General features: G+C 34.7%; 1 protein-coding gene across 23 annotated transcripts in view; it reads right to left on the bottom strand.

Annotated features, from left to right (window-relative positions):
- SOX6 (SRY-box transcription factor 6) overlaps nt 1-21,940 on the bottom strand; it is a 664,535-nt gene that overhangs the window by 127,264 nt on the left and 515,331 nt on the right. For 10 of the 23 annotated variants that reach the window (XM_054438794.2, XM_054438797.2, XM_054438796.2 and 7 more), the window contains 2 exons: nt 16,997-17,117; nt 2,920-2,999 (listed from right to left, as the gene is read on the bottom strand). In XM_054438794.2, coding sequence (XP_054294769.1) covers nt 2,920-2,999; nt 16,997-17,117 — 201 coding nt within the window. Of the gene's footprint in view, nt 1-1,309; nt 1,433-2,919; nt 3,000-16,996; nt 17,121-21,940 lie in introns of all 23 variants that reach the window. The other 13 variants (XM_054438792.2, XM_063671129.1, XM_063671128.1 and 10 more) reach the window with 3 other exon arrangements.

Below are 21,940 nucleotides of genomic sequence, written 5' to 3'. Positions count from 1 at the left end.
AATGCCCAGAAATGTGGTACTCACTCTACAGCCAAAAGAAAGCCTTAGAAATTTCTTCTGTCTGTATAGAAGACAGGAGATACTCTGACAGTATGTGTCTAATCATGTCTGAGTGGAAACCCCCTGTCTACATCTTATGACAAAGCAAAAGAAAAGAGGGTGGCAGTTAACAAGCTCTGGAATTCTACCTTAGGCTACTTCCAAGGGGGTCTTTGGTCTTGTCTCTTCCTTCTTCTTAGGAGTGATCATTCCCTATCATTTTCCAAAAAGGTAGATTCACAAGCAGCAGAAAAGGTAATGTCAAAGGGACCTTTCACTGACTACATAGTGTTTGAGTTATACAGACCAGCAGAGCCATCAGAAGCTAAATGTACATCTTGCTAGATGCAATTATTTTCATTTTTGGGTTGAGTTTCCCATCCTAGGTTGGAATATAAAATCTGCTATTATATCTAACCCAGAGAATTAAAGTGTGTTTCAGTTTGAGGTAAACTGTATCCACTTTTTTAAAAATTCAACAGATAGCTGGAAATTCTCCAATATGAAAGTCCCAGTGAGGGACCCCGGTGATGCAGAAAAGGAATTAAGCATGAAATTGGAGAGAGGAGGACTGGGTTCCTATAGAAGAAAAGGTCTTGGTTTTCACAAGCCATCTTCTCTCAGTGGTAAGAATATCCCAACAAAACAACAAAGGACTCTACTGGAAGGTGAAATATGAAAAGGATACTACAGAAGTTTGTCTGGGAAAAAGCAATCATCCAGGCCCAGGCACCCACCCCTACTTCATTCTGAGAAAACTGAGTACGTAGAATTAGAAATCCTGGGCAATAACCTTGACTCAATGAATATTTTATAGCCTTGGTTAAATAACTTAACCTCTCCAAACCTCAGCTGTTTTATCTATACAAGCAGAATTATATTTGATCAAATTTACAGGGTTATTCTACGGTCAAATAATTTTTTAATGTTTAAGTATTTTTTAAAAAAATACTATACAACACTATACATAAGAAAATATAAAAGAGTGAGGGAAGAAACATGGTTTTGAAGACACTTATAATGTAAAGCTTTTGTGTGAATATATATGGCAAAGAACAACCTTAATTCAGGGGCATTGCTTTGGGATTTGCTTTTTTCTCTGAAAGAAAAGGGGCAAAAGAAGAGCCTCCTTAGGAATGAGAGGAAAGCGAAAGATTAAGTTTAGTGTTTAGGTTGAGTGTTTGCCACTTTAAAAAAAAAAAAAAAGCCTAGAGTATGACTGAACAATCCAGTCCCCAACCCAATGAAGCACCAATGGAAGCATTCATACCTCAATCTGTTTGTGGTTGTAAGAGTGGCCACCACCATGTTCAAAGGTGTCCAAATTCCTGCCAAAACGGTCACTTAGGCCCTTTAGCCTTGGGTTAATTTGTGGGTGGGAGACATGACCCTTCTGTTTAGTAGCATATTCAGAAAAAAAAAAGACAAAACATACTGTCAGAACTCATGAAACAGAATACATATTTCTAAATCCAGGGTATTGACCACATCAAAAAATAGAAAGTAGAAAGTTTAAGACTCAGTTTCTTTCTTTTACAGAAATTTGGTTATAGTATCAAACAGTGGCACTGATTTCTTGTTTCTGCCTCTGACTCAAGAAGATACTCAATAGCACAGCTATAGGAAGAGAAGAAATATATTAGGTTTATAATAGTGAGGGTTCTTTTTAGACTTGCACCAACTATAGTAGGTTTCAGTGTTAGTAGTGTGAAAGGTGAAGGTTTGCAAGAGAGGTGAGGTTGCTGCTCTTCTTAGGTGAAATTTCTAGCTCTGCTAGGCAGCCCATAATGGGTTACATCTTTATGACTTCCTGGATCATGACTCATGACAAAATTTCTCAAAGTATTGCAGAAATTCTTTATTTGCAGATCCAGTTGGAAACATTCAAAATGATGTTTTTCCATGGGACAATAGTTGTATACTTTTTATGTTCAAGTCACATAGAGACTAGCAACACAAAAATAAAAATGCTTCACCAGATGCTATTTTGTAGATTATTTAAGAAAATTCAAAAATAATTACAGTATATTTTAAGAACAAAAACTATCTTTAATAAAACTTTCTACTATATTGAAGTCAATTTGTTGATTATCTTATATTCTCTAAATGTCCAAATACTGAATGTTTGACTTATTTTAATGATCTCAGCTTTTTGTTTTTATTGATACAAATATATATTCATATTCAAAGTTAACCTCCCATTCAAGTGGTAGTAGTAGAAGGGTATAATGATCAGCTATTCCTATTCCAAACTCACTTTACTGTAAAGAAGATAAGGTGTAAATGATTTTTCAATCAGTTTCCAAAACACTTTCCCCCCAAGTTTAGCTTTATAAATAAGAAACACCAATGCAAAATTTATCAGACACCATGCCCTGACTTTTGACCCTAGAAAGGGTGAGGATACACATATTAAGGAGCAATGCAATTACAATTTACAAAATAATTATCACGTAATTTGAAAATAACAACCCCTTATTCTATGAGCTACAAGAAGGAAAAAATATCCAACATCATTTTTGTTTCAATTTTTATATGTAAAAGCTAATCTGGACATAAGTGGAGACACAGATGAAAAACTAACAAGGAAAAAGCTAACATGTATGCAGTAACAACTAGCCATTGAAATTGTAAAACTATTCACTCATCTGATAGAGAATACATAGTATTAAGTCCTAATGTGATCTTTTCCTTTAAAAATATTGAAACTGGCAGTTTTCTCTTCTATTTGCATTATGGTAAGCAAATAAGGTGTTAATCCTTCTGGGCTACGCTTAAAAAATTATTTAACATTCAGGCCATTATTTAGCATACAGCTGGTTAGCAGTTTTCCACTAAAGTACTGGCTTATATCCCACATTTTTTTCTTCTGGCACTTACCTGGAGCTGTAAAGGGCTGAGTCCAGAAGCAGCAGCAGCTGCCATTGTTGATGGAATGAACTGTACGGGGTAGTTATCACCTGTCGGAAAGAACAATGCATACAGGTTTAGACAATGCACAGGGAATTGCAGCAGACAAGTACAAACATGGTCCTTGGATTGCCTGAGCTTTACAACATTGCTCTAAGCCCAAACATCTGCAGAAACAAAAGGCTTAGTTGGGCACAGACTTGCAGTGCTGCCTTGGAACTTTTTGTTAACAGATAGCTGGTAGGCAAACTGGCAAAACATGAATGTGATGTTAAAAAAACTTAAATGTGCAATTCAAGCATGTTCACTCCATTGCGAATCTTGTAATACATCATTTTTTAAGAGTAAAAAAATATCTTAAAGCCAGGCTGACACTCAGTACACTGGGAAAGCATTAAGGCTTTTACATTAGAACAACAAAAAGTTTTGGCTTGGTAGGCAAGGCAGAGTATTAGAGTCCAAAAAGGGCTCTGAGCTACTGACTGCTCATAATTCTAAACTTTATTTATTAAACAAGTTTAAAAATTAAAAAATACAACCTCATCAATATGATAGGGCCGAGAGGACAGCTAATCTTATCTTCCAGCATTCTGTGAAATGTCTGGTATCCCCATAAGTATAGAAACCATGTTTGTCTGGATTAACCTCTGGTACTGTACTGGTGGATCCTAGTACAGAATCATGCATACTAAGCACTTATCAAACATATTTTAATGATGCTTTGATTAAATAAACGCACATTTTACATGGAATATCTGTACTAAACGCCTGGTAAAGAGTGAGTATGGTTCAGCAGAGATGAATGCTATATCTTAATGTGTTTCTGACTTCAGATCATTCCTAAAAAGGGAGACGGAAGTACCTTCTGTGACCTAAGAACACAGGCTGTGTGCAGTAACCTGAAGAACCAAAACAAAGTAAGGAGGAACATATCATGACAGTGGTAACTGAAATAAAAATTAGTATGTGTGGATAAATTTCACAATATCAGTGATTTAATGGAGTAACACTTTGGCTTCAGCTACTTATTTAAAGTCAGTGTTATGTAATATCTCTAGGCTATATTTTAATAGGCTGTTCCTCCACACATTTTTGACATTTATAATAATCATGTTGTTTTGCATGAACTTTCCACACTGAAAGCTGAATGTAATAATGAATAGACAGCTTAGAAAGAATCTCAGTAATAAAGGTAGTCAATTGGAAAGCAAGAAAACTTTTTTTGGAGTGGGGGTATGGACACGAATACCTGGAGCCTTCCTGGTGACTCTGGTTCCTGGGAACTCATCCTGCTTGCCATATGAAATGCTACTCAGCTGGCCCAATGTAAATGTTAAGTTGCTTTCACTTTTAACAAATTGTTAGCTTCTAATCTACACAGTCTCTTTGCATCATATCCATAATACCTCATCAGACCATTGAGCACAGTGTGTGCTTGTACACAGTCCAGTAACAATTGGCTTCTGATTGCATATGGAGCGCTGCTACAATGCATTCACTAACATTATATTGTGCTGGTCTCCTATGGAGTAATGTTCAAAATATCTGATCTTGTTTTTCTCCTTCCATGAGGTTGATTTTGGTTTGCAGTACTATATGAGCTTTTTAAAAAAGACAACTAGGCCAAATTATTTTTTATAGTAAATGACAGTCACTTTATGCTTAAACAATTCTACTGATCTTCTTGATATTTAAACTAAATTATCTGAAGGAAGAATATCCTAATCTAAGTCAAATAGTATTTCTTTGGTAGATATCAAGTTTAAAAAAATCACAAAATGATGCTGAATTAATGATGCTTCAAAAATAGGGGAAAAATATCACCATTCTAACCATCAACATGGACTGCCTCCTGGAACATTTTAGAGCTGTTCTTTCTTTAAATATCATGCATTATTCATACTAACTCTAAACCACAACCCCCCTCCCTGTAAGTTTAATACCAGTTGCTTTATTTGTAATAAAACATTTTTCATGTCAAACATATTTTTAAAAAATCAAACTCTAAAAGAATTCCCTGGGGCACTCCTTTTTTCATAGCTGTCATGCTTCTGTGCTATGAAATAGCTTTTTTTTTTTTTTACAGTTTTTGGCTTGCCAGTTAATTTATTACTATCTCTACCACACCCTGTAGTACTTTCCAGCTCACCTGCTGGCTACAAACAGCTTTCTTTCCACTGCTGACAGGCATATTTTAAAAACATTTTTAACTTTTATCCTTCTTTGAATCTGTATATCTGAATATAATCTTTAGAAAGCTATTTCTCCATAACATATCATTGTTTCAACATTAAAAGTAAAAATGAATACATTAGAGCAACAGAGTATATAACAGAGAATGATTAGAAGAAAGAGAACAAGGACAAGGCAGGAGGGGTAGAAGATGAGGGAGAAGAAGAGGGGGATTACAAGTAGAAAAGAAAAATTTAAGAGGGAGAGGGATGTAAGGGTATTGTGAAGTTTAGTTTTTTAATAACAAAGTTGCATGTTTCCCCTATGCTGCTCTAATTTTCTGTGTAAGTCAATCAAGAAAAAGTTCTCAGTGCCTGACTTGGCAAGTAATCAGTCAACATGTTGTAGCAATTTTTTTCAAATTTGTCTCTGAATTTGAAATGCTTTCATGAGGACCCATTCTTTTAAAATTTGTACACGGAAGGTGAAGCTTGTTGAAACAGGTTGGCTTTATGCACTACTGTAATCTGGCCCTTGCTACCTCTAGTGTAAGAAGACAACATTCAAAAATCAATTTGAGAAATAATGTCCATTCTGTAAATCCATTTTCCAGCTTTCTACATATTTCAACTGACAGTTTTTATCTTAAGAGTACAGAACAAAGACAAAGTAGGATTTAAAACTTATGGAAAATTTGCTTGACATTAGTTTCACTTGTCAGAATAGGCAGCATTCCTTTGGAATCAAAACAGCAAGAGTCCCTAAATGAGAGAAAATAAATTCTGAAATTTTCATAGAAACTGACATGAAGCAGAAAATTAGCAAAACTTAATGGCAGGAGAAGGGGAGCTTGTACTAAGAACCTACAACCCATTAGATTCAGGCTACCTCCTGCAATAATGCTTTTAATTTGAATAATTCAGATATAAAGTCTACCTTTTAAAAAAAAAAAGCCAAAAATCCCATGGGTAAAAGTCTGTCAATTTACTTTCATTCTTCAGCGACAAAGGACTGGGATAGTTGCAGTATCCTGAGATAGTAACTTCAGATGTTAACACATTGAAGAAATAATTTAGAAAGTTTGGAAGGAGTAGAGAGGAAAAAAAAAACAGAACTAGAAGACAGGACAAAAGATTCTTCAGTCTCATACCTCATTTCCCAGCCTCCATAACAGAAGAAAAATATGTTACACATCCCTAACTAAACTCAAAAATTATTGTGTGCCGGCATCATAAAATGATAATAAGTTGCCAAACAACTGTAGAGCCCACCTTTATGAGCTACAGCCATTCTTGTTACAATATGAACATATCTGAATCACAACCACTTATGCAAACTTGAACATACCACTTAGCATGGATCTTGCCTGGATGCATGCATTTGGTACAGCAAAATATTACAATTCCTCTGCACTCTGAGGGAATGCCATAAGTCTGAATTTGTCTTTATGCGAAACCACACTGTAGTAAATGTTAGCAGGTAATAGGTGACACAAAAGCTTCAATTTGTCCTGAGGACAAATGAAAAATAAAATTAGCAAGGATTATAATATATATTGCTGAGATCACTATGTTGTTATTTCTCCTGCTAAATTTATCCCTCTCTATTCATCAAAGAATAGATCAGTAATGAAGAGTCTTGACCTCAGAATTTCTTCTAAGATCATCTGCAGTGTTTTTTCTACCTTTAAGGAAACTAAGAATCAAGGCTCAAACTTGCTGTCTTCACTTATTTCACAGCTGCATCCAAACCCTTGACCAATCATCTGAAAATCTGTGGAATTTGTCACAATGGCAATTAAATAAGTGAGTGTGAATGAACTCACATAAATTCATCCCCATTACATAAAATTGATTAAAAAAATCCTCAGTTTCATACTAGGGATGCAGGGATGGCTTAACATATGGAAATCAATAAACATGATACATCACATAAACAGAATTAAAAACAAAAAACTCACATGATCATCTCAATATATGCAGAAAAAGCATTTAACAAAATCTCAACATCCCTTTGTGATTAAAACCCTCAGCAAAATTAGCATAGAAGAGACATACCTTAAAGCAATAAAAGCCATCTACAACAAACCCACAGAGAACATTATAGTGAATGAGGAAGACTTGAAAGCATTCTCCCTAAGAGCTGGAACAAGACAAGGATACCCACTTTAACCACTTCTATTCAACATAGTACTGGAAGTCCTAGCAAGAGCAATCAGACAACAGACAGAAAATAGGCGCATCCAAATTGGTAAAAAGGAAGTCAAAGTGTCGCTGTTTGCTCATGATATGATTGTATACCTAGAAAATCCTAAAGACTCATCCAAAAAGCTCCTAGAACTGGTAAACGAATTCAGCAAAGTTTCAGGATACAAAATTAATGTACACAACTTAGTGGCTCTGCTATACACCAACAGTGAGGGAGCTGAGAATCAAATCAAGAACTCAACCCCTTTCACAATAGCTGCAATAAAATAAAATACTTAGGAATATACCTAACCAAAGATGTGAAAGACCTCTACAAGAAAACTACAAAACACTGCTGAAAGAAATCATAGATTATATAAACAAATGGAAACACATCCCATGCTCATGGTTGGGTAGGATCAATATTTTAAAAATGACTATACTGCCCAAAGCAATCTACAAATTCAATGTGATTCCCATAAAAATACCACTATAATTCTTCAAGGAACTAGTAAAAAGAATCCTAAAATATATATGAAACCAAAATAAGCCTGCATAGCCAAAGACAGACTAAGCAAAAAGAACAAATCTGGAGGCACCACATTACCTGACTGCAAACTTTACTATAAGGCCATAGTCACCAAAACAGCATGGTACTGGTATGAAAATAGGCACACAGACCAATGGAACAGAATAGAGAACCCAGAAATAAAGCGAAATACTTACAGCCAACTGATCTTCAATAAAGCAGACAAAAACATAAAATGGGGAAAGACACCCTATTCAACAAATGATGCTGGGATAATTGGCAAGCCACACGTAGAATGAATCTAGATCCTTATCTCTCACCTTGTAAAAAATTCAGCTCAAGATGGATCAAAGACTTAAATCTAAGACCTGAAACCATAAAGATTCTAGAAGATAACATTGGAAAAAACCCTTCTAGACATTGGCTTAGGCAAAGAATTCATCACCAAGAACCCAAAAGCAAATGCAACAAAAGCAAAGATAAATAGATGGGACTTAATTAAACTAAAAAGCTTCTGCACAACAAAAGAAATAATCAGCAGAGTTAACAGACAACCCACAGAGTGGGAGAGAATCTTCGCAATCTATACATCCAACAAAGAACTAATATCCAGAATCTACAAAGAACTCAAACAAATCACAAGAAAAAAACAAACAATCCCATTAAAAAGTGGGCTAAGGACATGAATAGACAATTCTCAAAGGAAGATACACAAATGGCCAATGATCATATAAAAAAAAATGCTCAACATCACTAATTGTCAGGGAAGTGCAAATCAAAACCACAATGCAATACCACCTCACTCCTGCAAGAATGGTCATAATAAAAAAAAATCAATAAATAATGATACTGGCATGGATGTGGTGAAAAGGGAACACTTTTACACTGTTGGTGGGAATGTAAACTAGTACAAACACTATGAAAAAGAGTATGAAGAGTCCTTAAAGAATTAAAAGTAGACCTACTGTTTGATCCAGCAATCCCACTACTAGGTATCTACCCAGAGGAAATGAAGTCACTACATGAAAAAGATACTTGCACATGCATGTTTATAGCAGCACAATTTGCAGTTGCAAAAATATGGAACCAGCCCAAATGCTCATCAATCAACGCATGGATAAAGAAAATACACCATGGAATACTACTCAGCCATAAAAGGGAATGAAATAATGGCATTCACAGCAACCTGGATGGAATTGGAGATTATTATTCTAAGTGAAGTAACTCAGAAATGGAAAACCAAGCATCGTATTCTCACTCACATGTGAGAGTTAAGCTATGAGGAATGCAAAGGCATAAGAATGACACATTGAACTTTGGGGATTGGGGAAAAGGTTGGGGGATGGCGAGGTATAAAAGACTACACATTGGGTACAGTGTACACTGCCTGGGTGATGGGTACACCAAAATCTCAGAAATCACCACTATTGAAATTCAAAAAATGAAAAAAAAATTAAAAATTAAAAAATAAACTCTCAAAGTTCATGCCTTCATGATAGCTCATCAATGATATAGCCTCCATGTACAGAGGAGAACACAGTTAAGATTATAGACCTTTAAAAAACTAGGTTAGTTTACACAGCTGAACATATTTTCTTCCTGGACCCCAACACTGATTTAAAAATTAGGGTGCTAATCTGAAGAACCTCAGAAATGCTTTGATTCTGAGTAGATATATTTAAATAATCAACTATTACAATAGCAGTTCATATCTCTGCTTTGAAATACTCTGGAAGAGACAGAAATGAGTGGCTTTACAAGATGTCATTTGCATAACACCACATGTAAAAATTACATTTTATTCACCGCGAAAAGGTCAGATTTTCTTAAGATCACACATACTTAGAACAAGGCCCCAAGACTATGAAGTATCAAATCAGAGAACTTTAGTCTGAATTCTATCTCCACTATTTCAAGATGTGGAACTGTTGGAAAAGTTAACTTTTTTGAGTATCAGTTTCTTATTTTCTTTTAATAAAACAGCGATGATACCATTTATTACCACTTATATCTAAGAGTTGTTATGAAAATTAAATGAGATTACACACACACACACACACACACACACACACACACATACACAGGTTGGGGGGTGTCTTGGAAAACAAATGGTGCTCAATAAATGCTAACTAAAACAAAGAAATTAAAAAGAAACCCTGAATAATTATGCAGTCATAACAATTGTACATTAACCAATTCAACACCTAGGAGAAATGGACAAATTCCTTAAAACATGAAAATTACCCAACTCAAGAAGAAATAGGAAACCTCAACAGACCTATAACAAGTAAAGACAATGAATCAATAATCAAAGACCTCCCAGTAAGGAAAAGCCCTGGCCTAGATGGCTTTACCAATGGATTCTGCCAAATGTTTAAAGCAGAATTAATACCAATCCTTTTCAACCTCTTACAAAAAAAAATGAAGAGGAGGGAATACTTCTAATTCATTTTATAAGGCTAACATTATCTTGATACCAAAACCAGATAAAGATATCACAGGAAAAGAAAGTTACAGTCCACTATCCCATATAAATATAGATATAAAAATCTTCAACAAAATATTAGCAAAACAAATCCAATGGCATATTAAAAGAATTACTTACCAGGGCAAAGTGGAATTTATCCCAAGAATGCAAGGGATCAAATCAGTGTCAAGCATTACATTAATAGAATGAAGGGAAAAAAAAACCAACATGACCATCTCAATTGACACAGAATAGGCATCTGACAAAAATCTAATATTATTCCATCATAAAAAATTCTCAGAAAACTAGTAACAAAGGAAAAAGACCTCAGCATGATGAAACCTATTTATAAAAAGCCTACAGCTGGCCAAGTGTGGTGGCACGTGCCTATAGTCCCAGCTACTTGGGAGGCTGAGGTAGAAAGATTGCTTGAAGCCAGGAGTTCAAGGCCACAGTGAACTATGATCATACCTCTTAATTCCAGCCTGGACAACAGAGGTAGACCCTGTTTGTTAAACAAACAAACAAACATCCACAGCTAACTTCATATTCAATGGTGAAAGACTGAAAGCTTTCCCCTTAAGATCGAGAACAAGACAATAATGTTCACTTTCACTGCTGCTATTCAGTCTTATAGTGGAAGTGCTAGCCACTGCTATTAGACAAGAAAAAGAAATAAAATGTATCAAAATTGGTAAGGGAGAGGTAAAACTATTTGTATTTGCAAATGACACAATCCTGTATATAGAAAATCCCAAAGAGTCCCTGAGAAAGCTACTAGAATTAATAAATTCAGCGAAGTTGCAGAGTATAAGCTTAACACACAAGTATCAGCTGTGTTTCTAAACATCAGCAACGAACAACCCAAAAGAAAATTAAGAAAACAATTTCATTTACAAAAGTATTAAAAAGAACTAAACACTTAGGGATAAATCTAGCCAAGGAGATGAAAGACTTGTATGTTGAAAACTATAAAACATTTTTGAAAGAAATTAAAGATGACATAAATAAATGGAAAAGCATGTGTGCTCATGGGTAGGAAGATTTAACACTGTTAAGATGGCAATACTACCCAAAGCAATCTGCAGATTCAAAGCAATCCCTATCAAAATTACAACAACCTACTTCACAGAAATGGAAAAGCCAATTCACAAATTAATACGGAATTACAAGAGGTCCCAATAACTAAAACAATCTTGAAAAAGAATAAAGTTGGAAAGCTCACAGTTTAAATTTTACCACAAAGCTACAGCAATTAAAACAGGATGGTACTGGCATAAGAAGACATATATATATATATATATATATATATATATATATATATATATCTACCAATGAAATATAATAGAAAGCTCAAAATTAAAACCTTTACATATATAGTTGATTGATTTTTGACAAAGGTGCAAAAACCATTGAACGGGGGAAAGGATAGTCTTATCAACAAATAGTGTGGGGAAAACTGGACATCCACGTGCAAAAGATGTAAAACAATAGAAAAAGGTTTTACCTTACACAATATGCAAAAATCAACTCAAATGGATCAAAGACATGAAGTTAGAAGCTAAAAAATTAAACCCTTAGAAGAAAACATAGTGGTAAATCTTTATGACATTGGATTTGGCAATGATTTCATTGATATAATATCAAAAGCACAGGTACCAAAGGAAAAAATGGATAAATTGGACTCCATCAAAATTAAGAACTTTAGTGTATAAAAAGATACTATGAAGAATGCTAAAAGACAAATTACAGAATGGGAGAAAATATTTGCAAATGATACATCTGATAAGGTATTAATATCCACAATACACAAAGAACTGAAACTCAACAACAACAAAAGCCCAACTCAAAAATGGGCAAACTACTTAAGTAGACAGTTCTCCACAGGAGATATCCAAATGGCCAATAAGCACATGAAAAGATGATCAGCATCATAAATCATTAAGCAAATGTAAATCAAAACCACGAGATACCACTTCACACCTACTGGGATGATAATATTAAAAAATTTTAGTTGAAAATAACAAGTGTTAGCAAGAATGTGAAGAGATTGGAACCCTCTTACATTTCTGGTGGGAATATAAAATGGCACGGCTACTGTGGAAAACAGTTTGGTGGTTTCTCAAAAGTTTAAACATAGAACTTCATATAATCCATTAATTCAACTCACAGGTATATATCCAAAAGGATTGAAAGTGGGGACTCTAACAAACATTTCTATAACCATGTTCATAGAAGTATTATTCATAATAGCCAAAAGACAGAAACAAAGTAAGTGCCTATCAACAGATGAACAGATAAACAAAATGTGATATATATATATATACACACACAATGGAATATTATTCAGCAATAAAATTATATTTTAATATATGCTACAATATGGATGGACCTTGAAATGTTATGCTTACCGAAATAAGCTAGACATAGAAGGAAAAATATTGTATTATTCCGATTATATGAAGTACCTACAATAAGCAAATGTATAGAGAAAGATAATAGAATAGAGGTTACCAGAGCCTAAAGGTAGAGGGATAGAGAGAGTTATTATTTAATGGCTACAGCATTTTTGTTGGGTATGATGAAAAAGTTTTGGGTATGGATTGTGGTGTTGGTTATACAATATTGAAAATATATTAATGCCACTGAGTTATATACTTACAAATGGCTAAAATAATAACTATTATATTACGTATATTTTACTGCAATAAAAAAGAAATATTAGGTATACTTGTAAAATTGTTTTTGGTCGTTGAGCAGAGGGACACTATGACTCAGTCTAACACTCAGCTTTTGGGCCGCATTTCCAATGGATAAGGATGTAGTTTAACAGGCTAAAGTTACTCAGTTTCACCGTCAGACTTTACTCCCAATCTTAGTGCTTTATCATTTTCAGATAACTTTTAGATATTTTACAAAATTTAATTTTCACATCCACATTGGGTAGTGAACAAATCATGACACATTTCTTAGATGACAAAAAAGTGAAGTTCAGCAAGATTAAATGACATGTTCAAGAAAGGATGAAATAAAATAATCCATGTGAAATATTTAGCACAGTATTTGGCACAGTATCAATCAGTAAGCTTTAGCTATTATTATTATCATATATTATCATATTATAACTAGTGAGTAAATGGAAGACCCAGGAGCAGGCACACATCCTGTTCCTAGGACCTTCTAGGAAACTTCAAGTGTGCTTCCTAGCAGCAATCATGTAAAAAATTCCAACTATATAAAGCAATGGGTCAGCTAAATCAAGCCTGAAGTAGGAAGGGGGCTACTCATCGTTTCTGTTTTTCAGGCAAGCTGATCTTGATCGGATATACACATTGGCAACTGTGAAAGATGCTTTATCTTTTAATTTTCTCCAACATTTGTGCTCAAATCTATCTATCTTAATCTTGATTGCTGCACTTCTCTTATCACAACGTGAAAGAGCAAAGCAACCAAAAGTCTGTGGTTTATGTTCTGGGCTCTGATGATGAGTTCCTATCAAGAAACATGTCTCTAATTATAGAACCTGTAAAATATTTTTAAAAATAGGGATTAAAACTCAATAAAGCTATTTCTAGAGATAACAATCTGAAAGATGCTGTCCTGGAGCTGAACAATCCCTGTGGGCAGCATGCCCCCTCAGCAACCCACTGAGGTGGGAGAGCTTGCCTAGTGTTTACTACACGCTGGGACTCTGAAATGCCCAGAGGTACAGGTCAAATCACGGGGCGGGGAGTGAAGGCCTATAACCATTAATGTATTTGCTTACACTGTCTTAACATGGATTCAGAAACAGTCAACTTTAACAAACAATGAATGTCACCCCAAGGTAGTCCTTGCTCTCTGGAAATTAAGATAATTATTCAATCAGCTGAAGGCACAAATACTATGAAATCATTTCAGATACGGGAAAGTGGAAAGGGAAAAAAAAGGGAAATTTATTTTTTTCAGTTTATAAAGACCAAGGTAGCACTTGTTCATCTTGTTGTTTCGGGAACCAGAATACAAATTTATGCCACCAATTCAAGGTTTTCTTTCAAAAATTTAGTCATTGTTGTCTCACATACATTTATTTTTTTTCTTTATTTTATTTTATTTTATTTTAGAAACAGGGTCTCACTCTGCTGCTAAGACTGGAGTGCAGTGGCAGAATCATGGCTCACTGCTGCCTCAACCTACCGGGCTCAAGCAATCCTCTCACATCAGCCTCCTGGGTAGCTAGGACTACAGGTGAACACCACCATGCTTCGCTAACTTTTTAATCTTTTTAGAGACAAGGGCTCACTATGTTGTCCAGGCTGGTCTTGAACTCCTGGGCTTGAGTGATCCTCCCACCCCTCAGCCTCCCAAAGTGCTGGGATTACAGTCATGAGCCACCACACCCAGCCCTCACATACATTTCAAGTGAAGTTACCATAGCTCAGTTTGGGGCAAAAAGAAGTTGTATTGTACTTGTCCAGTTTCCAGTCCAATAGCAGTCTCTTCACCTAATTCATGTGAATGATAAAAACACTGCATAGATTGATTAAGTCTTCTGAGGATGTAATTTCTCTACTAATAGCATAAGAACATACAATTTTAATCAATTTTAAACACATTTTTCATATACAATAAAGCCTAGGTTAGCCAAAATATTGAAAGAATTAGAGTTCTGATTAAATTGTCTGACATAATTTAGGAGTCACACGAAAGTAAACACTTTTTTTTTACCAACCTTGCTTGTAATTAAAACTCTTCCTACATCTCCAAACCCATTGTCCTGCCTTATCCAACATAGTTTGGCCAACATAATCAAATACGGCTTTGTTACCCCAGGACACTAACTTTAAGCTGCCCTTTGTTCAATGGAAATAACTAATTTCTGCACAATATTGTCCCAATTTCTCTGTTTTTCTCAGTTACATATTATAATCCCATTAATGCTATTAGAGAAGACATTTGAAAAATGGTCTAAAATCACTATATATAAAACAATATCTTTCCCCATGAAAAGTGGCAGTATTGTTTCAACAAAATTAGGTAAGCAATATAGTTACAAGATGTCTACATCTAACAGAAAATAAGACCCATATCTGATTTTGAAATGTGGATAAATTTAACTTTAAAAACACTGAAGTCAAATAGATAATTTCCACATACAGTTCATTTAAAATGTTTCTGGGACTGGTACAGGAGTGTCAAACTCAAATTCAGAATAGAACAGTAAACTTCGTTTACTTCAATGTTCCAAAGAAAGTCAAAATAAAGAAGTAGTTTAGAATGAATTACAGAGATCACAGGAAGACTGAACCACTTCACTAAAAAAAAAAATTCTCTGAAAAAATATACTCCTGTCCTTAATATAGATGCCAATTTCATAGTAGGTAAGTATAACTTGTTCTAAAAATCATGCTCTAGAAAAATGAATTTTTAACAATTTGAATGACATAATTTTCTCTCGGGTATCCAAAAACCTTTTGGTAATATGAGTTTGATTCATTTATACGTGAGGAATTTTCAGACAGCCCTTAAACTCACCAATCTCATAACATCTCTATTCCTTGAATCATTCGTCTTTTGCCACAGACATCCTACCTTTTCTTACAAAGAAGGAAGTTCTCTATCAAATACAAAAGAGTAATCAATGGCAACAAGCAATTAAAACAGATGCTAAAATGCACTAGGCTTGTTTTTATGCTATGTAGTAAGCTTTCTTCTCCAGAATTTTAGTAAAGTGATTTATATTTTATTATTGCTTTAAGCATATTAAAATGCCTTTGTTCACTTTATAAACCACATACACGAAGAAACTGCTGCACGCAGATTTGTTGTACTCAGATTTGATGGTTAATATAATCGGGTTAATATGTTAAAAAGAACTTGACACAGAAATTATTAATGAGTAGAACAAGGTCACTACTTCTGAGCTGAGGTCACTTACAAAGAATGCACAAATGAAATTAAGGTTGACTTTTATTTACTTGACTATCTTTTTACATTGGATTCCTTTGGCAACATATCTTTAAACATTTAAAGCCCTGTTTACAAGGAGGCTCTGAAAGAAGCTTCAAACCATGATGCCCCTAATTGAATTCCCCAGGAGTCCAGTAAACTCAGAGGAAAAAAGAAAAATCATAACATTTGCTAAATCATCTTAAAACATATTTCACTGCAAGGTTACATGACCTGTTTTTTGAGGTTTAAAAATGAATTAAAAAGTACTGAATACTTCATTTTTTAGATGAAAATCAAAAACAATTTTACCTACTAGTGGTAAGCTAATTAAATCAGTCTAGTTTTAACTATCTTTCTAAGAGAAGTCTGACAACAAACAATAACATTTTATACTGAATGTGATCACTTTTCCAGAATATAACAGCTCTCACAAGGAGAAAAGGATCTTTAACCAAAAAACAATTATTCACAGTAAAAGTATGAGAGAGAGCTGACAAAAACATTGTAGTCCCCAGGGAAAGTAGTATCTTATCTGTGAATTCAAGACAAACTCAAGTGCAAGAAGAGAAAGTAAAAGTTTTTAGCAACCAATTAGTTTATTACAATGCCCGCTCTTCCCAATTTTAATTTTACTTTAAAATAAGCTTTTATGATATTTGTATTCATAGTTCCCTTGCATGCTCCTGTGTTTGTTGTGAGTACTAAGCACAAATATGCGGATCTGAGCATTTCCAAAAGAATGTTAAATCCCTCTCTACTTACCTGGTTTGTATGTTATTCCAGGGGGGAAGAGGAATCCCTGTTGGGCAGCAGCAGCTGCTGCCAGGGTCCGCTGGTCATGTGGAAAAATTGGGATCATGAGCGGAGGCATGTGACCCTGAACCTGCTAAACAGAAGAGAGGCTATGATCAGACAGGGAGCAAATGTATGCCAAGAAGAATTTGTTTTTCTCTCCTGGTGGTGTGCTGGTACCCACACAGCCACCCACCTCTAACCTCATTCCAAATCTGCCATCTGAGAAAATTCAGTTAAAATCCACCAAATCCCTTTTCTGAGATGCTAATAGCATACCGAAGACGTAACTTCATTGTGAATTCGCCTCGCCCCTGCTTCCACCAAACTGTAGTTAATGTTTTTCTTTTCTCTTGACTTTTTCCCTTTTATTTTTTCTTTTAAACAAAGAACTAGAAGAAATAAGTTTGCTTCCTTTCTAGCACTGTACAATGTTGAGAGGTTTTGCCCTTTCACCTGCTTTGCATTCTGTGCTTTCTTTCAAAAACAGTATTTAGTATCCATGGTCAGAAAATAATGTCTAATTGTTAATATATTCTAAAAGCTGTATCTCCCCAGTTTAGGTATCTTATTTCAAAGCCTCACTGCATTATGTTAAACATATAGCTCTTCAGATTTAAGGCTACTACATCTTGGCTCCCAATTAAAGTAATATTCTTTGCCATACACACCTCGATGTAACATATAAATTGCTTGTCTGGCTAAGCAGTTTTACAGCTTTATGCACTACCATGTAGCTCAGTAATTATGGAGTTGTATTCAGAGAGCATTTCATAATAAATCCTACTATATCAAATTTCATTTGACCTCAATAAATATATCAAAGAGCACAAAAATGCAAAATAGAAAAATCTTTACTCTATATCAGTATTTGTACTCCATATAAAGAAAATAAGAGCTATGACAGAATCATGCGTGTGAAAATTACATTTTAATTTCCTAGCTTCCTTCTTTACTCTATGCATGCTGCCCGGATTCCAGGATAGCATGACAGGAAGGTTTTGTCCTGGCTTTCAGGGCACAATTTTATAGGTTGAATACAGGACTTTTCTTATTTAAAGATCAAAACTAAGATATACCAAAAGAAATTATCTTTAAGTTCAAACAGGGTATTTAGCCTTTTCACTGGTATAAAAGGGCTATATTATATCTTATTTAAGATACAAACCTTTACCAGTAATTCTTCCAACCCCAAACCCTTCCCTGTCTAAATTTCTAAATCTTCTCTTTAGGCAAAATTCCATACACTGGCTAATGACCCTGTTTAATTAGCACTGACTTGCCTTGTCCTGTCCCTGTTCCCTTCATAGCCAGGGACACAGTGCAAAAAATGCTTCTGTGTAGGTCTAAGAGGTTTCATTTACCAACAGTTTTTCTCTAGGGAAAGCCCGAAGATGTGGGTTAATAAAGGGCAAGCAAAAAATAAACACTTTACAGGATTTTTCTGAATTCATTTCTCAAAAAAATCAACTTATAATAAAAAGGTCTTTGTGCAATTACTACCTTGCCAGTGGGGCGTGAAAGAAACTAGCTTTGAGCAGCTATTTCTTCCATTTTAGCTGAGGTAAGCCCAAGTTTCGTACATTAGAGTACAAACTAAGCCTGCTTAAATTGGAGCTGATCCCCTAGTGCCCAGGTCTTGCCTTTAACCCTGAAGAAAAGCACCGGGTTTGCTGTTGAACTCTAGCTTATTGTACCCTGATGCAAACCTGAGACGTCAGAGACAAGGGCACTATTCTATGCCAGAAAATAAAACACAGTATTTTTTATGGGTTACAATTGTTCAGTGCAAGAGTACATCAAAGGAAATAATTTCATTTTCCTCCAGAAATATGGCCCTAATATGTACATAAAATATATCACAGATGGCTTATACTCTAAAAAGGCAGAAAAAGAAAGTGAGGAGTCTGGATATTATATTTATTTATTATTTCTTTCATTCCACAAACATTATTATGTTGTTATTATCGAGAAGTAGCTGAAGATGTTTGAATATTTAGCTTGAGAGATAAAAGAGGTAAGGTTATCTTCAAATATTTGAAAGAATAATATATGGAAGAAGGATTGGATTAAGACTGAATGGTTAACAGGCAGCAGAACTAAGCTCAAAAGAAGAAATTTCATGGAAATGAAATGCAAAGAAGAACTTTCTAGTAATAAACTATTCTATAGTCACTCTGAGTAAAGACATGGTACATATCCTTTCCCTAGAGATGGTCCAGTAAAGAAAGGCTGTATAACTCCATATGTTAGAGATGTTAAAAGGAAATACATAACAAAAAACCTGATTATATAATAACCTTTAGGGCCTTTCCAACTTTATAATTCTATGATCGTTTAAAACATTAAGATGATAGTGGGATTACAGTCATTCCTTCATTCATTTATCATGCATTTATTTATCGAGGATTTACTAGGTGCCTCTAAAGGCCTTGTTGGCAAAAAAGTCTGAACCCAAATCTATATGCTGCTATTTTCTTGACTGTGTAATCTTGAACAGTTACTTAATTGTTCTGAGTCTATTTCTTCATGTAAAAACTGAAGCTAATTATAATACCTTACACAATTATTGTGAGGACCAAATAGACAATAAAAGTAACTCTTGTGGCACAGTACCTGACATAAAAGTAATGCAATGTCACAGTAAATCCTTGTTAGGTCCGTGTTCTTTTCTTATATGGTTTTTATATTCAGGACTAGAAATTATCAAATTACTGATAAAACAAGCAATAAAACAAGCAATAGTTGATCTTACTCATAACTCTACTTTAAGAAAGAAAACATGAGCCAACTAAATAATTCAGTTTGACAGGCAGACGCTTGTCATGCTTAGCAGACAACATGCCTCACAGAGCATTATCCCATCCCAAGTATCTAGAAAACCATGAGAAAGAAGAGGTGGGAATACATGTTCATTTGAACACGTATTTGGGATTCTTTGGTGTTATTTATTTAGTAGCATCTTAGAATGAAAACATTATTTTTATATTGGTCGCCCAAGCTCTTCAGATCATGAGACAACAGAAAAAGGTCAATAGCAATTAGAAACCAGAACTTAATTCTTGAATCTTAGTGTCTTAAATTACTTCTTTTGTAACTTTCCATCTTCATGAGATAACTAACCAAACTCTTGGGTTCATTTTTAATGCCAAAGAGCTGTAGGTGTTTCATATTAAGATAAGCTGTAAGAATTTAGGTAAATTCATTTCTGTTCATCACACTCTGCAAAGAAAGCTATGTTAGAAACTTCAAATACTAAATATTAGCCCAGAGGCTATTCAATAACTTAAGAGAAAAAGTAAATAAGGAGGAGGTTAAAGGACATTGTGAAAGCAAAAGTAATGATAGAAACATAGAGTTGGAATAGAACTTGGAAATGACCTAACCTAGTAGTTCTCAAAGTGTGGTACCAGACCAGCAGCATCAGCAATATCTGGGAACCTTTTAAAAAAGCAAATTCTTAAACTCTACCCCATACCTACTGAATCAGAAAACTCTGGAATTCAGTCCAAATAATTAAATTTTAGGCTAAAATTTAATTTAGGACAGTGATTCTCAAACTTTAATGTGGATCACAATCATCCACAGGGCTTGTTAAAACACAGGTTGCTTCCTTCTCTCCCCCTGCTCCCTGTCTGCTCCCTGTCAAGAGTCTTTGAATCCGTAGATCTGAGGTAGGGGTCTGACAGTGAACATTTCTAAAAAGTTCCCAGGTGAAGCTGGGGCTGCTGGTCCAGGTGGCATTCTTTGAGAATCACTAATCTAATCCAAAGCTCTCAATTTACACATAGGAAAACAGGTGGCTAGAGAAGGTAAAAGATATGAGCCTAAGGTTACAGTGTCATGACAGTGCTGGATCCAGAGTCCAGAACAGCTAATCACCCTGTCCAGGGCTTTTTCCATTACATCAGAGGGACTTAAGTGATAGAAAAGGGAGAAATCACTGGTTGCACTGTTTTGGCAAAGAAAACCTGAAAGTCTCCAGCTGAAAATAATTTTGTGTTTCAAAAGCATATTGCTGGAGTTTGGATATTATGAATGCTGTTCAATTTTCAATAAATTCCTTCCTTCCTTTCTATTTTTATTTTATTTTACACAGAACACACTGATCTCAGTATCTACCATCATTAATTCCAGTAGTTTGTTACAATACATTGATTAGCAATGATCATTTTGTTCCAAGGGTTAAAATTGACTTTAACTTATTTTAAGTAAAACAATAAACTTATTTTAAGTAAAATGATGCAAAAATTCCAAGTGCTCTTTATTAAATAGAAGCCAGAATATCCAGTAACTAGTTAGACTCTAGCCTGAGAAAAGGTGATTAAAAGTTCTTCTTATGTCTAATTACATAAGTAATAATAGTAATGATGATGATAATGGTGATGATGACCACAGCAGCTAATATTTTTCCTTGTTTTCTATATGTCAAGCACTGGAAAAGTGATTTACATACTCTATCTCATTTAATACTCAAAACCCTGTAAGGTACTTACTATTACTATACTTATTTAATGAGAAAAAGAAAACCATGTGTGGTTAAGTAACATAACCAATTAAAAAGTTATAGAGTCAGGACTCAAGTCCAGATATGTCAGGGTCAAAGTTTGTACTTTTAATATCATATTATATTAAGCATGAAGTCATCTTTTGAAAAACAGATCTAAGATAAGGAATATGATTATTGGTGATAATAATATAATTGTAGGTTTGCATGTGGTTGTAATAAAGAATACAGAGAGATCACATGGATCCTTAATCTAGTTTCCCCAAATGATAACATCTTGCAAAACTATAGTATGACAACACAACCAGAGTACTGACATTGATACAATCCAACAATCTTATTCATAGTTACCTAGTGCAAGGGTCTCCAACCCCTGGGCCGTGGACCAGTACCAGGTTGTGGCCTGT

The sequence above is a fragment of the Pongo pygmaeus genome, chromosome 9 (genome assembly GCF_028885625.2).
Source record: "Pongo pygmaeus isolate AG05252 chromosome 9, NHGRI_mPonPyg2-v2.0_pri, whole genome shotgun sequence".
Taxonomy (NCBI): domain Eukaryota; kingdom Metazoa; phylum Chordata; class Mammalia; order Primates; family Hominidae; genus Pongo; species Pongo pygmaeus.
The sequence above is the reverse complement of the archived record's forward strand: the minus strand, read 5'-3'. Positions and strand labels throughout refer to the sequence as shown.